At 38.5% G+C, this 17,883-nt stretch overlaps 1 protein-coding gene across 1 annotated transcript; it reads left to right on the top strand.

Moving 5' to 3' along the window:
• The first annotated feature begins 3,891 nt into the window (after positions 1 to 3,891).
• On the top strand, positions 3,892 to 15,627 carry Cpr14 (cuticular protein 14). Its single transcript, XM_076438867.1, has 4 exons — positions 3,892 to 4,039; positions 11,889 to 12,022; positions 13,997 to 14,271; positions 15,223 to 15,627. Exons 1-4 carry the CDS (start codon positions 4,025 to 4,027, stop codon positions 15,225 to 15,227), a joined length of 429 nt encoding a protein of 142 aa, XP_076294982.1. The 5' UTR covers positions 3,892 to 4,024; the 3' UTR covers positions 15,228 to 15,627.
• Positions 15,628 to 17,883: the final 2,256 nt, after the last annotated feature.

Here is a 17,883-nt window from a genome sequence, read left to right as displayed (position 1 = left end):
TCATGATGTAACTGTAACTTATGCTACTGTAAAGTTAGCTGTACTCTGCTCATACAAAGCTTGGCAAAACCACTAAAAAAACGTACATAAATTTTTAAGGCGTCGTTGTATCTTCAAAATCTACATATAGTGGTTTCAGTCACCGAAAAAGTTTTTCAAGATTTTCATAGGCGTATAAATGTACATAGAGCATTTTCTGTAAAATATGGTTTCTCAAGAATCGTGTATTTAGCGCGTTTAAGCACTTCTTGGATCCACTATACCACGAAAAAGATAAGCTTCTAGAACCTCGCAGATTGCGTGCAGTTGTTTGGTCAACATGCTGAATATGATGTCATATGCGCATTTTCTTATATTCCGGAACAACGTGAAAGTAGAAGATAATTCGGGAGTGTTCAAATGAAATTACCGCGACGCCATTTGCAATGAGTGATTCGTTACTTTTTCGGACAATCGAATTTGCAAGCGTGGTATGCAAATTGTCCATAGATGCATGAAAATTGCATTCCACAAGACTTTGATGCATTATCGTCGATTGGAACTCGCGCAGCAAATGTCAGGGTTAAACCGAAGATTGATGCATTAGAACGCTGATGTTCCAATATCGCGGCAAGTCGTATAGTCAATTTTCATTGGGCCACGATTTCGTTCGATTTTCTATGGTTAATGGTAACGACAGGTTCGATGTGTCCGCGTAACTTCGTTTCCGCGGCAGCTGCTTAAATGTCATAATTATGAGAAAACGCGAATGTGGCACTTTTTAAATGTCAGATGACGCATTCTGTAAATACTCTATAACTACCTCATACACATCTGGCGAAGACCGACAAATTTTGTACACTTTCACGACGATTTCATGCATGCGAGATGTTCATCTTTCGGAGACAGATACATCAAATCGCGTTTAAAATACTTCACGCGTTAAATACCCATGAATTTTCTATGATGTGATGAGTTCATGGAAGGAATGTGGAAGTTCGCGTTCCGAGAAACTGCCGATGAATACAAGGTTTAAGTAATCACCTATTATTTAATAACTAGTATGCAGACTGCCGATTTTTTGCATTTATGATTGAAATGGCTACGCACAATTTAAAGCAGTGGTCATATTAAAAAGATTTACGGACATCATTGTATTAGTTTCAGTTTAATAGGATAATTAATTGATGAACAAAATTTTGTATTTGACACCTGTGTCTTGGAAACAGTGCAAACTTTTTTTATTTTGCATAAAGATCCGCTGTCTACTGATAAGCTACGAAATAACTAATATTTCTAATAAGTAGACAGCGGATTTCTTGCATTTATGACAAAAATGAGTAAGTGTAATTTAAAATGTAAAAACTGTAGAAGAATTATACGTATAAAGACAGAAAATAATTTTCTATCATTTCGTAAAGAAACACATGTCGTAAAAATGATAGAAAATTATTTTCTACCATCTTCTTGGCATTTATTTACTTCAACACATTGACATTTACTTTATTGGCAGATTTTCAACGTATTGCCAAGAACCTGTATTTTGTCACATGCACTGTGAAGTAGGAAAATAAACGAAATAAATTTTATAGGACTTTTATTGTTACTTGCGACTAAATTATTTAATTGAAGAAACAATCGCTAGTTCCTTGTGCCATATACTTCAACTAAAGAACTTTGTTTATTAAATGAAGTCAATTTTTTATTCCTCTGATTGCACGAAAAACTATATCGTGACGATATTTTTGTAGAATTTATGTTTAACTTTCTTATCATATTGAAAAATTCTGTTGCACGCCCGAGTTTTTACGTAGCACAGTTAATCATTGTTTTACTATTGTTATAGCGAGAGTATGCTAAAGCAGGAAGACCCTTTGGGAATTTACGTCGGAATTTTCCAGGAAATCGAAACGATATCCAATATATCCGCGCTAGGTGAATGCAACGTTAATAAATGACACCCGTGTAATTCGCATACTTGGACGCACAATACGTGCGTGAGCAAGCGATTCAAGGAAACCACCACACTGAAAACACTACGCAATCGTACGTGACCTAGACACTGCAACCCTTTATGCGACTCGCTATTCAATCGCCGTGCGTTTTATTAGATTTTAGAAAAATTCGAGACAAATATCCGGTAGAACCTTGCACGAACTGCCAATTATCTTCACGCTTCTCCTTCGTTATGTCTGTCTTCATTACACCGCTGCATCGCTGTGCACACTGTACTCTGTTGTATAAAATAGAAATTAAATTGAATGTAACGTTACGATGTAACGCGTTTGTTTCCGTTTCCTCCTTGTTTCCAATATTCTCCAATTTGTTAATTTATGCTTTTTTAATGCAAGCTGTAATTGCAGATTCAATTATTTATTTTGTATTGTCATTTCAATTTTTCGTAGAATACTGTATGTTCTATTGTTATTATTTATTTGTTGCTTTGAACCAAATATGGGTTGCGTGGCATATACAATACATTTACAGGTATTCTAATTTATGTTGTTCATAATGAAAATTTAGTTCGATGATTTCTTTATGCATTATTACGGATCAGATTTTGACAATAGAACTGCATTGCATATGCACATGCACGAACACTATTCAGACTTTAGGCGTATAATTTCTTAGTTGACCCGTAACTTGCTGCTAATTTGCTAATTTAATTACGATTATTAGTGAAGATAGTTGACTTCCATAGGGTATACTTGTATTTGTAATTGAAGCTGACTGCTGGAAAGATTTCTTGGTGAAAGTAGAATTGTTCAAACAACTACAATTATTATATTGCGATTTTTAAATATAGGACAGTAAGCAATATTTAGGCTGCTTTATGCGTTTTTAATTCCTTAACGGCAAGAATATGACGCAAACACCGTGGGTATTTGTGTCACGAACGCGTACTGTAGTTTTCGACATGTTGTCTTCTTTTTAATAATAATTAGACGTAAGGATGGTAGGCAAACCTATAATAATATAAAAAGAATTTAAAAGTACACAAAATTATTAAAATTGTTGAGAAAAGAACTAAATTTGACATTTGATTTCTGTTTCTTGCAGTTAATTTAGAAAATGTTTGCATAATAATCTACAGCTTAATAATAACTAAACTCTGGATCATTATGCAAAATAAAAATATACTACATCAATTGTATGAAATAGGATGTAAACGTGAATATATATTCTCTTTTAATGACTTCAAAATAAATTTATATAATAAATAAATTAGACTTTCTAAGTCAACTGAACTGTAGGAAACAGAAATAAAAATGTATTTTTTATTGTAATAATTCTAATTAGCTGGAGAAATAGTGCAACAATATTCTAAAATTCTTTTACTGTCTTCAAAGATTTCGGATTTGAACTATTCCATTCTGTCACCATAAAGTCCACAGTCTAATAATAACACTCGTAAATCTGACAATAACTATATGAATTTTAAAGATTGCATAAAAATTAGGCAATCCCATGATTCACGAAAAATGGTCGAACCCATAACCGAATAAAATTTGTTTGAAGTCCACCGTGCGTATTACCAATATTACACCAATCACACGTATGTCCAATAAAAAAGAACACGTACGAAAAATGCTGCTCACCTTTGAATTTGTCGAGCATATTAATTGTAGCCCCACCTGAAAGCTGTTTTAGGAAACCCGTCGTCCCAGCCATAATCGGGAGCCACCTACACACGATCCTAGCCTTCGTCCCTCTCTATAGGATGTCTAGATTTCGTGGATTTCCGAGACATTTCCGGGTGGCGAACGATCAAATTCGACCTGCGGAAAACGTTGGACTCGCTTTGGTGTCCATTGGTCGACGAGCGATGAAAAGTCCCTATTCACGATTCATCTGAGAGCATTTTTCCGAAGATGCACTGGTCAGATGAAGTGCATTGTGAAGAGGGCAGGGATGACCCCTTTCACTGTATCACGTTGCTGCGGTCGTGTATATAAAGAGCCGAAGCATCTGACGAAGAAGCACAAGTACCAACCCATCTGCATCCTAACCGCTTCATCGCCGGTGTCCGTGTGACAGAGAGATTATGTTCACTATCAAGGTAGGTGCTCAGTCAGTAAGACACGCGGCTAACAGTAGTCCGCGAGATCTGGCTTTCATCGGCCAGAGAGACAAGTTCTCGGCGAGTTAACGCTGTTAGCACGGGCTCCGTGAGTTATCGTCGGTGTTAGGAGTCCGCGGTATCATTGATTTACGGTGGTCAGGTCGGAAAAATTGGTTGTTCGCCGCGGCTTAGTTTTGTCAACTAGTCAGGTCTCCATCGGTTCCACAGGATAAGCACCGGTAGGAAAATCGTCAGTTTTCTTTCATGATTCTATAGTCTTCCTAGGCACTTCACGCGAATACATTTTCTCTTTCGCTAAATGCGTTTGCAATACTCTTCGATAGATAACGGATTCGCGTGACTACCACGTGCTGATAGTCGACTTTTCACAGTCCATGTTCCAGCTTATCCTGATACCCTGTTTGTGTCTATCAGTCGAGAGATTTGCAAAATTATTAACTTTTCATAGTGCATGTTCCAACTTATTCTGACATCCTGTTTATGTCTATCAATCTACAGAGTTGCGAAACTATTAACTTCTCGCAGTCCACGTACCGACTTATTCTGGCACACTGATGGTGTCTATCAGTCTAGACAGTTGCAAAATTATTAACTTTTCATAGTGCATGTTCCACCTTATCCTGACACCTTGTTTGTATCTACCGGTCTAGAGATTTGCGAAGCTACTAACTTTTATCATAGTCCACGTTCCAACATAATCTGACACCTAGACTAGAAAGTTGCAAAATTATTAAATTTTCACAGTCCATGTTCCAACCTAATCTGAGATACTGTTTGTATCTATCAGTGCAGAGTATTTGCAAAATTATTAACTTTCATAGTCCACGTTCCAACTTATTCTGGGTTTCTATCTGCCAGTCTAGAGATTTGCAAAATTACTAACTTCTCATAGAAAAATGTTTAAAATTTGAACATCTGATTTCATGGTGACATCGGCAGTATGGTGGTGATACTAATTTGAGTGAAAAATTTTTTAATTTCGTTAAGTGAGTGCACTGTAAAAAAAACCATTTGGCATCATCCTTTGAAACACAATATTTGTTACGTTCCTAGCATAATAGTACATATGTTTTTCGTGTTATTTTCTTTTCGATTTTGGGATACGGTTGGCCGAGACAGATCGCATATCGACACCACTTTTTCCCCCGTGCCGTCGCGTATCACGGGGTCGCGTGATACATAAAACTGTCGACTTTTCCCGGCTTTAAAAACATCTAAATCTAATCGTCGCGCCAGATAAGACTTAAATGATGCGTCGAAATGTAATGTCCGGGCGCCCCGCGATTTATCCGTAATCATGTAACACCGCGTTTCATTCCTCCTTTTTTCTCTTCTCATGTCATCGCACTGCGTGCGCGCGATAACGTTTCGCCATGCTCGCAACGTGGCGTCGTATTTGCCAAAATAGAATGCGCGTGATAAATGGGAAACATGAGTTTCCCCGCGTCAACGGAATATTCTTTTTTACCAGAGCACACCGTAAAAAATCCTCGAAATTCGATGCGACTGGCAGAATATTGTTTTTAACGTTCTGCTGAGCTCATACGCTCAATGCTTGGCACGCAATATTAACGTGACAAAGTTACGCGTGCCGATAATCACCCTTCTGTATTACTGATCCGATAATGTGGAACTGATTTACCTTCCTCCCTCGCAATTTGCGAAAAATCTTATCGGAAACTAAATTCTACAGCGTAATCAACGCGCGAACATAATTTAAAAATTCTTAAAATTTATCCATTCCCAATTTTAAATATTGTAAAATCTTGTCTTTGTCCACTATTGTGTTGTAATAACTGTATATACTGTATACAGAATAATTAGACAGCGGATCTGTATGCAAAATAAAAATGTTCTATCTGAATTGCAACAAACTGGAGTGAAATAGAGTCAATATGTTGATAATAATAATTTTCACTGTTTTAAATGGCACCAACTCATTTTTGTCATGAATATGAATGCATAAAATCCACTGTCTAATAATAATATTATTCGAACGAGAGAATCATTCAGTTCTTTTTATTAGCTTTTGTACGTCTCTCGGATGAAAATTCATTTCGTATTTGAAATGCTGCAAAATTGTTCAATCTTCTATGATTGTGTTGCAATTGGATACACTTGACACGATTGATCAAATTAAAGTATAAAACGAAAAGGAATGAAACTACACGAGGATATTTTTTGAAGAGACAAATTGAATTATGATAAATTCAGTAACATTCTTTCCGGAACTCTTTCGAATGTGGACATTTTTCAAAGTGAAACTTATAAAGCAACATTGCAACATTGTAAGCAACATTCATTTCGATTGGTCGTTGAAATTTTTCTTGCGAGTAGTGGGATGTGACATTTTGAAGCAGAAACTGCATTTTGTGACCCAACGATAGTGTTTTCGTGTTTGCTTGCTCGTCGCGCATCTCCGACCTTAAGAAGTACCATTTGCTGTCGAAGTGGCCATCCTTTCGCCATAAACGTGTAGCATTTAAATTACTCAGCATCGCCGCCAGGATAATTCTACGACCAGTCGATAGAATATCGTTATTACCGTTATGTCACATGGCGGGATCGACGTTGTGACATTTCCATTCGCCTCTATCGGTCTCGAAAACAGGAAATTCGAGCTTTCTCAAGATTTCCTGGCGATCGGCCGCAAATAAAATTGTAGGGAACGATATTCTTTTGAAAGAGCGTTACGATGGGATCCTCATTGTTCTTTTCACGTTCGTATCTTTGCGAATCGATCCACGCCGCGCCGCGCCGCGCCGTTCTGTGCGGCGCGGTATTAAAACCGAGGCGTTCGAACACGTTCATTAGCGATGCCGCAGCGATTGCATAAAATCAAAATTAACAGAATTCGAACTGGGAGGCAACATAGGACGGGGCGTGAAATTAAGAATGGAATTATCATAACAATTACGATGAACGATGCGCGATTGCGTCACCGTGTGCTCGTGTCGACACCTTTTTTATGCAGCTAGGACAATCGCGAGGGAATAACGCGCGACACCGATGAGGATCCCGAATACCTTCGTATGCACATGCCCGTTCCGTTCTGAATTCCTATTGTCATATTTTTCGCATCGTTTCGTTTGTTCTGCCATGCCCAATATGCGCCGGTAATTATGAAACTGACCTAAATCGATAATCCGGTGGAATTGAATGCAGCCATATATCTTGTATTTCAACGATTCGCATTATAATAACACGTACATTTTTATACAATCGAGAATTTAAATGCTATGATTACGATTGCAACAATGCAACTGATAGAATTGATGAAATATTTCAAGATGGAAAATAACTTCACTACTTTTTCTTTGCTCATTAAACATGAATATCGAAAATATTACAGAGTTCAAACTCTACTTGAATATATAACAATTTTATCTTTTACGGTCAAGATTGCTATAGTATATGAAATATATTGCAACAGTGTGAAAAGTGCATCGATTTTTCATAGTAAGGAATTTTCCGATACTCGAGAGATTTTTAGTAATGTTATATAAGAGAAAAAACATAGATAGTAGTTGCAAGTGTACATATTTTTATTGCAAGTTTGTAATTCAGTGATGTGCCTGATTCGACATCATTGCGTAAATGAAGCTTATGATTAGAGCTGCATACGATACTGCTAAGTGTGCAGTGTGCATAGTAGCTGCATATTCATGGATACGTAACCAATCGAAGCCTTCACTCTCGAAAGTCCAGTGTTAAGTTGTTGTAGAAATTTGATGTTGCATTCTGCATTTTTTCATTTATGTAATGAGCTGGACTTCTCGTTTTATTATAAATTATTTAGAAATCTGTCTGTCATTTTTTAAAAAATAGTTCTCCAATTTTGATAAATACAATATTAGCTGTTAATAACTAGGCTTCGAAGTTATATACAAAATGAAGATTGTCTGCATTAACGGTAGGATACAGAAGCAGACATTTATTTCTTTTTAAAATAATTTTAGTGAGCATTGCAGCCTAAAATTACACACTTTTTATGCAATCGAATGACATATATAGAGTGCAAGAATGCGGCATCTTGCTTAAACTATTTTGTAAGAGCGACCACAGCGAGTTCACAAGTCTGCGACCGTAGACGATGATGCAAAGCGAAGAAAAAGCCCGCTAGTTCGTAGACAGGAAAACAATTAAACCGGTGTAGAATTTCTAAGACGTCGAACCGAACGAAAAGTCAGCTAACGAAAATGATCGATTATGACCGGTGATCGTTTGACATTATGAATGAAGGAAGACGCGTCGCCGCGTCTCTTTCATAATCCGTCTTATTGCACGTTTCAAAGGACAAGTGGACGCGGCGTCATTACCAGGACTGTAATTTCTCGTTGATTTCGTGCAATACTTGTGAAATTTTGCCGCGCGCTTTTGTCGTGTCTCGTCAGTCGTTGCGGGTAATGACAGGACCCGCCGCGCGATCAATTAGCATTTCAGCGAACAGGTCATGATTCCATTCGGTGATAAGGATTGCGCTCGGAGAAGCATGAAACGATCCGCAGCAGCGTGCTCCCGCGGATCGAGGATCATTCGCGCCTCGAAAGGAGAAAGAACATATCGACAGAGAAAGAGAAGGGAAACGGTTACAAGTGTCAGCTAGAGAATCTTCCCGAGTTGTCCGACTTCTTTCCTTCTCCGACTTCTTCTTCGTCCTAACCGCACGTCGTCGTTTGGCCTTCTGCACCTTCCATTGTCTGAGCGGGTACACGACACGTAGGAAGTGATCGCTTGTTCCAGCTCGGTCATACGGTCAAGGAGAATCGAAATATCGATTACATTGTTACGGGAATGAAATCTTGTCCCGGATAAGGTTCTATTCACGTTCCATCGTTCCCCGTGATTGGCGGTCAGAAACACGTTACATGAGGAACTATGCGGCTGGAATTTAATCCTATTTATAGAAGATAAGCCCTAAGCAGTTACCATTTGCCCGATCAGATTCCCAGCTAAACTTCCCCGATTATTCGAACGAAAACTTTCGTATGATCTGCAACCATTTGTCGCTGCGCCACGGAAACGACTCCCGCGATTAGATTCAGGATCTTCACGCTAAATACACATTTTCTATGTAATTTGTTAACCGTGGATTTTATGCATTTGTGACAAAATTCGGTGGGTGAAATCTGCAACTGTGCAGAAAGTTGGGAAAATTTTAAAATATCGATGCATTACGTACAATTTATTGAAAAGAAGGAACAAAGTCATTAACATGAATAAAAACTTTGGTACGGTCTGCAACCCTTTGTGCCTGCACCACGGAAATGACTCTCGCGATTAGATTCAAGATCTTCATTTCCTATATCATTTGTACAATGAGGATTTTATGTATTTGCGACAAACATCGGTGGGTGAAGTCTGAAACTGCAGAAAGTATAAATACAATTTATTGAGAAGAACTTTAACTTAGATTCTATAAATTCAATCGTAATGTGTTATGTTTGTGTCCATTGAATTTGAATTTAATTTTTTCAAGATAAATTTTATCTTCCCAGTTTAGGTTTCACCAAAATGATTTTCAAATTATTTTGACACTGAGGGCACTTGTTGAGACAGACAATGTGTCAATAGTTTCGACAAATATTTGGATAATTGACAGGCTCCCCGCAAAAGAACAGTAAATTAATTTTAACACTAGAGATTGTATATAAGTTTTTAATATTGACACGAATACAGTATTCAGATCTCGCTTTTTATTTTATACGTGCTCAAAAAGAAATTGATTAAAAACTGTCTCACGAAAATATGTTTGTAATTCCAATAATCGTAGAACTTGTAAAACCCAGTAAAATTTTTTAATCCAAGATCATTGTAAAGCTGCACTCACGAAGAATTAGTCAACGAATTTTTGAATAAATGCAATCTTGTTCTTTAATAAATTATTGTAAAATCGTTAGTGGTCGGAGATCTAATCCAGAATTGTTTAATTTTCAATGATATACTTGAAGATATCTATTTACATAGAATTTCCGGAAGTTGTGATACATTTATAATCTGAGTAAGCACTGTGCCACTTAAGGGTGAAATATCAAGACAGTAAAAAATATTGAAAAAATTCGATTTTCCAAAGATCTAGTTTGTGCGTGAAGTTTTCTCGAAGCGAGTACATTTGCGCATAGCAAGTAGGCACGCCGGAGGCGAATGACGACGAAAAGGTATCGGATCGGCCTGACATTTAGGGCTCGGATTTTTCGCGGGGCAGATTCACGGCTGATGGGGTTCTTGAATGAAATTACACGTTTCACGGACGTGCAGCGAAAAACGAGCACATTACGGCGTACCACTTTCGTTCCAGCATTACACTGTATTTCATAATGTCATTTGCAACTGATGTAACCGCGTCGTGCAGTTTCTAGGCATTATCATCTTCGCTTGCCCTTTGCAGAGACGTTCCACACAGCGCAGAGCCGCCGCCACGCCACCGCGCGAGACGTTACTTTCACGAATTCTATGAATATTTGAACGAAAGGTTTTGCAAACGGCGTTAGGGGTCAGCATCCATTGTCCACGGGTTTCCCAGGCGCTACCTCTCTTTTCAGTCACGGAAACAAAGAGCAAGTTGAAAACTCACGTTCCAATTAAATCTAATTGCCTCGGATAACACGCCCAATGTTGAAGATCAACATTGATTCTATCGTACACTTGATTCTCTGCTGGAGTCGGTCGTTCGGCTGCGACTCACGGGAGGCCTTGACGAATCGCAACCTGCCGTTTCATTAAATCGTTGGCCTATGATTAAGATAATTGCACACGCGGAAGGTACGGCTTAACGCGGCCGACATTGTTGTAGCTGGAATGCTTGAACAGGATCGCCCGGGGATATTCCGAAACTTCTATCCTTCAAGCTTCCGACCATTTCCAAAGCCAATATTTTTTTAGCAAATAGTCTAAACTCTGATCTACTTTCAATCCCTTGCTATACAAATTTTTTCTTTCACTCTAATAATTTTTTAGAGGAGAAAGAAAATTTATATTTATTATATGTCCACACTTACTTGTGCATCGATTGGAACGAACAGGAGATAAATAAAAATTGATTTGAACTTGTAATAATTTTAATAAGTTGATGACACCAGTATAATATCTACAATATAGTTTTAAAGAAAACTCTTTAGGACTTTAGGATTTTTTTAAAATAATAAAATTATAACGCACAGGTATACAAATGTATTTTTCTGTTAACAATTTTAGTAAATCCAAAATAGTACAAGAGCATTCTCAGATTCGTGCAACGTCTCCACAGTTTTGTATTTCTCGTAATCCTTTTGTCATAAATGCATAAAACCCGCAGTCTACTAATCAAGCTTCTCAAGAGATCATAAATCTCTTAGTTACTTTCCTTAGACTCTGTATAAATTTAAGATGACTAATCGTGCTTATTCAGACGAAGAAATTAATATTCATTGCGTATGCGAATATGTAAATGATGATGCGAGATAAAAACCATTTTATCTGTTGAGTGGTACAATAGGTCACAAATCATTAGAAATCACATAAGCATTAAAACTGAAAATTGCTTTTGATATTTTACTTTTATAATAACTTTCACGTCTAGTATATTCTAGCAATTGTCTCCATAGCATTGAAATAATCTGTACATTTTTCAATTGCCGTTGACGTATCCATATCGAGTAGTTGGAACAAGACATTTTCAAACTGGTTTGTCTCGCTTTGAAGTAACGTCGCGTTTAATATGTACTCGCCATAAAATGTTTTCGGGTTAATTCAATTTCTGCTTCAGCGATTCTGTTCCTCGAGGTGTGCCTTAATATTCAGGAGACCTTCCAATTCCCCTTTCTGATGTAAAATAACATGGTTCCAGGTGTTGGTGGCGGTCGTACTCTGTACGACAGGATCATTAGCTGCACCTCAACGACCTTCCGGTGGCGCTGACAAAGATGCGGTGATCACATCCCAACAGCTCGAAGTTAACTTCGATGGCAATTACGTCAATAAGTAAGCTGCTTTTTTATTTTCGCCGAAGTTGATTAAAATAGTCGAAGGAAAGCAAATATACAACAGCAAATGTAACAGTTTTGGAAGTAGGTGTACACTCTTTTGTAGAAAAATAATTTTCTTGGCAATAATACCCGATAAAAATGCAGTGAAAAAAAGCTGAGGACAACAAATGTTCGCTGGATATTTTCTTGTTCAACAAATCGCGGCGTATTGTTTTTATTCATCGGCTGCGGGCAAACTGCAAGCAAAGTAATTACACAAGGTGAAAACAATGGACAGAAAATGATAGGTATCCGAGTCCAGTGGCACCGGCTTATTCACGTGATTCACAATTCTCGCCCACTGTAATTTCTGTTCTGCATAAGTACATTATTATTCGGAGGCTGAACCAATCGCTACTGTGTTTGAGCGTATATTGATGTTTCTACTTTAATTATGTGGCCGCCCTTTCTTGCATAGCGCGCGCAGAATTGTTGATTAATGCCTTCACATTGCCATTCAAATTTTAATAGCGAACTTAATGGAAAATTATGCAGATCGATGAAAGGCAGCCTAACGATGGAAAAACACGCAGAAAAATATTCGAAGTAGTATTTATATGTTTAACATATCTTTTTTATCACGGTGTGCTGTTCAATCACTGCTTCTATGTGGAATTTAGGTTGAACTGTTAAAGTCGAGTGGGTATCAAGATCCACTTCAGTTATTTGCTTAAATAATAATTGCATAGCATAATGATTACTATTGCAAAATATGTAAAAGAGTGTTACATTTCTATAAAATAACTGGCAGTGCCAAATTATTGTGTGCTAATTTTGTTGAACAGTACAGTATCATATGATTCATAAAATTGAAGAAATGGTATAAAACTCGTAACAATAATTTCTCCTATTCTTTTAACTGCGTGTCTTTTCAATTGTGAGCACCCACGAAGACGTAACGCAGGATCAAAATGTTTAATAAGTACAATGTACGAGGTGCAATAAAAAAGAACACAGACCCTGTCACTTCTCTGTACCTGTGTGTACCGGTTTGCCAAATTTCATCTATCTGCAAATGTCTCAATATATATTATAAACAATTCAGCTGAACTGTGTTGTGGCTCATCAAACCATCGGCTTGGAAAGAACAAAGGCTGGACATGAACTTTTCCGTCAAATTGCAAAGATCTGCCACTGAGACATTCCAACTTTAGCACAACTGCTCCTTGTAACTTCTTCTCGTCTTCAAAAGTGAAATCGGAGTTCAAAGAGCTGCCTCACTGTAGAAGAAGTTCGCGTTGCATCGCAACAGACGCTTCACGTGGGAAAACCTGACCTGAAGACCTGAAGAATTTTTTAGAACTTTTTCTTCAGTTAAAACATCCGCAGCTCGATGAAAATTGGCAGAATGATGCACAAGGGCATGGAGAAGTGACTAGCAGAGCCAGCAAAGCCTCAAACGTTGCAAGGAAACACAGTAGAGCCTCGCTCGTTGCACCCTGGTTTACTGCACGGAATCCTCGTTGGTTGCACACTAGCAACTCCCACCACGAGTTGTCTCAAGTTCTGGAACTCGTGGTGGGGATTGTGACGGCTGCGTAGGGGAAATACGGAGCAAAGACGCCTTAAGACTTGTCTCCCACTCTAGCCTTCCCCTTCTACGACGTTTCGTCTCTGCCGGGTTTGTCACAATGTCACGTGACTAACCCAGTACTGGCAGAGAGAGAGAGAGAGAGAGAGAGAGAGAGAGAGAGAGAGAGAGGGGGGGGTAACTTTCCCTCCTCAATTCGAGTCAATTTCCATTAAGTGCAACGAGCGAGGTACTACTGTTCCAATATGGATACCATGACGCGATGAAGCGAGAGAGTTATTCGTTGCATAAGAAAAAGAATGAGAACTTTCTGAAGGAGCAAATGACGAATTAACTCGTCATCCCGAGTTAGAGGTTAAGTTTATTCGATTGTAATCAGTTGTTCGATCATTTTTTCAGCTTCGAGACGAGTAATGGAATCAGTCATCAAGAATCAGGCCAGCCGAAGCAAGTAGACAATGAGACGCCGGTGGTCTCACAGGGTCAGGATGCCTACGTGGCGCCGGATGGTCAGCAAGTGAGCATCTCGTGGGTTGCGGATGAGAATGGTTTCCAAGTACAGGGGTCTCACATCCCAACGGCACCACCAATACCGCCAGAGATCCAAAGGGCGCTCGAGTGGAACGCGGCTCATCCTGAGGAGGACGATGGCGGTCAACGACCACCTGCCCGAGGTTCGTCGTCTTAATCACTAATTGCTCTGTAACTCTTCCACACTTGGTAATTACTGGTTTCTGAACTGGGGCACAAGTCTAACCCCATATTTACACACGTTGGAAATTTTTCCTGGGCGAATGGGGACTTTATCCTTGTATGGTTCTGGAGTAAGTGTTGAGCGGTCAAACGCAGTCCTCTTACCAGAAGATAGCAAAATCCTACAGTACAATGTCTCAATTCTTTTGCCATGGAATTGCCAGGGCTGCTTAGCATTTCCAAGTTTAACTCAATACTATTTATAAACATCTCCGTGCTGAACGACAGGACACCCGACGACAGTTCTGTTTAGTTTCAAACATCCCTGTTCAAGACGTAGGCCAAAATCCTGTCACACATCCTTCGAAAGGCATCCTTTTTGGTTCTCTGGTTCTCTATTTTAGACCCTACTGAGTCTAGTCCGCAAATCCTCTATTCTAGACCCTACTAAGCTCTGATGTTACGGGAGCTGGCGACTTCGATATCACTTTTGATAGTACGATAATTTGAGCCATTTATTAGATCCTTGAATTTAGTACAGTTTAGATCAAACTAGTTTAATCCTCTATAGTCCGGAAAATTAGTTAAATGTGAACTACGAGGAAAGACGAAGGTTAAAAGCTTTCAAAATGTAGAATTCAAAAATGTTCGAAACTTAATCATTCTTTTCAGAACTTGTGCATGATTACTCTTTTTCAATAGATCTTCTTTCCTCCAAATGGTCGCTAAGATTTTGTGATCATTTATTTAGCTAACATTTAGAGAACATAGAGAAACATGAAAGACGCGTTGCATGTTGGGGATGATAATGTCGTTAAGGGTCAATACGATCATGAATGTGAAGGATACAGTTTTCCAGTTTTCTCAAAATAAATTCTTATCAAGAATGGTAGTAAGTACACTTTTCTAACAATGAAATTTCTATTTCACAGGTTAAACAGCCCAACTATACCTCAAACGTGACCTGATTTCGAGCCAGCTTGCCATGGACAGAACCGACCCCAAGCCTCCAATGAAACCATAAAAATAAATATAGAGTGGTATATTAATCTAGGATTATAAATAACAAAAAAAAATTAAGGCGCGAGCCAGCCGATATATAATAACTATATACTTCTGAGATTCTTTATCTTACCTGTATAGACGAAAGTAATGCGCACTGTTCGGTAGTTTACGACAGGATCGTGCTCATGCGCGCACGCTGCTTTCACACGTAAAACGCGAAAAAAGGACGACGCTATCGCAGCTCCGAGGACGCGTATCGAGCGTCGATAGTATATATATTACGTATACTTTAACTTGTGATTTTTGTATATAAATAAAAGCGTTTTGCCGAAGAGATTGCACTGTTCTTAACCGAAACATTTGTCCGCAACCGATTCCCGAATTCTTCTCATTTACCTCTTATATTCACCACATCCAACATCGGTCGTGTGCGTGTGACACTATTCTCGAACCAAGTTTAAAAATTAATTTTTTTTCTTAGGTTTTTAAAGTATATTTCTTGGTCTTTAGCTACTATGTAGTCTATTGCACTAATCTTGCTGTTATATGTTTGAGTAAATCAAAGAAAATCAGAAAAGTTCAAAGTTTTGCCAATTTTGGTTTCCTTAGCTAAATTGCTTCGACTTTGAGAGATTTTTAGGAAGTTGTTATTTTTTTCAAATGACATGCTAAACAACTGACTGAATATAAATTAAAACATTGAAGTAAACTTTTTTATTAATCAATTATGTAGTCACCACCATTTTTTCTACAATTGTTTTGTACAGTATTCGCAAAACCATTGTTCTTGTTTAGAATATTGATAAACACAATATGAGCGTACTTTCTAATTAATAGCAATATTAATTGTCCATTCTACTATTTATGTTGAATCAATGCAGAATACTGAATACGACATAGATTCAAGGAATCCGTTGCGGTTTGCATAAAGCTGAAGACGTTCCTATCCTTCAAGTTAAAGGAATTAAGGAATTAAGGACAAAGCACATTTTCTGTAGTAGAAACGGGAAAGGAATATTTCGTGCTTCTAAGAAAGAATTTGTGGTTACATGTCCATTGTGGTAAACGTTCAGAAAAATAACTTTTATCTTTCAGGATTTTACTGGTTTTCATAACATTTATGTTTTCATAAATAAATTCGATAATACCATCTATATGTATATGTATATGTACCTTCGTATTACGATTATTAAGTAGATAAAAAATTGGGTCAAAGGAAAGCTGCAGGAATGATTCTTGAAATAATTAAACCCTCAACGTCCTCTCCATCTAACCTTTTCAGGCGACTTCCTTTGAAACTTATGCTATTTACATTTCCATAGCGACTAAAATTCCACGAATATTCATGCGATGTTAAGTTTCATAATTTTCAGGATCTTAATATGGAAAAAAGGAATATAAAATAACTTGCAATATGTTTTTATCTGATATTTTCACTTGTTATGACATGCATGGAAAATTCCCTGTAAAATACCGTTAGTCCTCGGGACACTTCTACAAGGGTCTCGAGGAGGCCAGCACTTTCTTATTTTTATGAGGGTTCGAGGCTCAAATTGCACACCCTTGGACCATCGTCTTCGGGACCATCATTAAGCGCAACTCCTTGAGAGTTTCGGATAAATAACTCTGTCTGCCGAGTCCTTGGAAAGTACGTTTTTCAAAGACGCATTGTTCCCGAAGTCGATGGTCGTCGTCCGCGTGAGACCAGGGGTCATAAATTAAACGCACGTGTTGGCCACTTGGGCCTTTCGTTGTTACGCGACTCTGGGTCCGTTGCTAGTACCGTCTTTGTTTGTACATTTGCTTTCCGCGATTGGCTTGAGGTGGGGATGTCCTCCCCCGCCGATAGGGATGCATAGGAATGGCTCCTCCCTCGGGTCAGTCAACGAATGGGATGTTCTTTCCCCCAAAAAATGTACCATTTTCCCCACTTTTCAATCTCACCACCGAGGTGAGGAACGAGCTGACCCAGGGACAGCGAGCAGATACAATTTCTCTCGGAAGATATACAGTCTTCCGCAAAAGATTAACTCGATCCGAGACAGAACTTCCAGTTCATACAAGTGTAAGATATTGTAAATATAGTGAATAAATCCAGAGGTTCGTTAAGGCAAATTAGGTGTCGAGCTGTCGTTCATTGAAATTTACAACGCAGAACCTCTCAAATATATTAAGAGAAGCTGCGAACATAACATTTGGTCCTTCGAGCCGGATCCTCTCCTTGGAAGTACAATTCCATACACATTGACTTGCTAAGTCACTACTTGGATACCGGTAATCATCACCACAGATATCAGTGATATCAACATTGTGGAACATTACCCAACCTGAGGACAGTCAACGCAGAAGCAATAGGACCAAGGAAGTTCGTTTACGGATTCCATCCTACGGAGCGTAGACCGTCTGCAGCAGCAGCAGTCAACGCAGAAGCAATAGGACCACGGAAGTTCGTTTGCGGATTCCATCCTACGAAGCGTGGATCGTCTGCAGCAGCAGCAGTCAACGGGAGGAGCAGCATACAACGTTCAAGTCGGACGAGCAAGCCGACGATCAGGTGCATCCTTCAATTGACCTTCAGTGTTGGAATT

This window comes from Lasioglossum baleicum, chromosome 15 (genome assembly GCF_051020765.1).
Source record: "Lasioglossum baleicum chromosome 15, iyLasBale1, whole genome shotgun sequence".
Lineage (NCBI taxonomy): Eukaryota > Metazoa > Arthropoda > Insecta > Hymenoptera > Halictidae > Lasioglossum > Lasioglossum baleicum.
Note: the sequence above shows the minus strand (reverse complement) of the source record. Positions and strands in the feature narration are given on the sequence as shown.

What these genes read in the sequence shown, in the direction of transcription:
- Cpr14 (XM_076438867.1), top strand. An exon ending in GATGGCAATTACGTCAATAA is followed by an intron (nt 12,023 to 13,996) that starts GTAAGCTGCTTT and finishes TCATTTTTTCAG; the next exon opens with CTTCGAGACGAGTAATGGAA.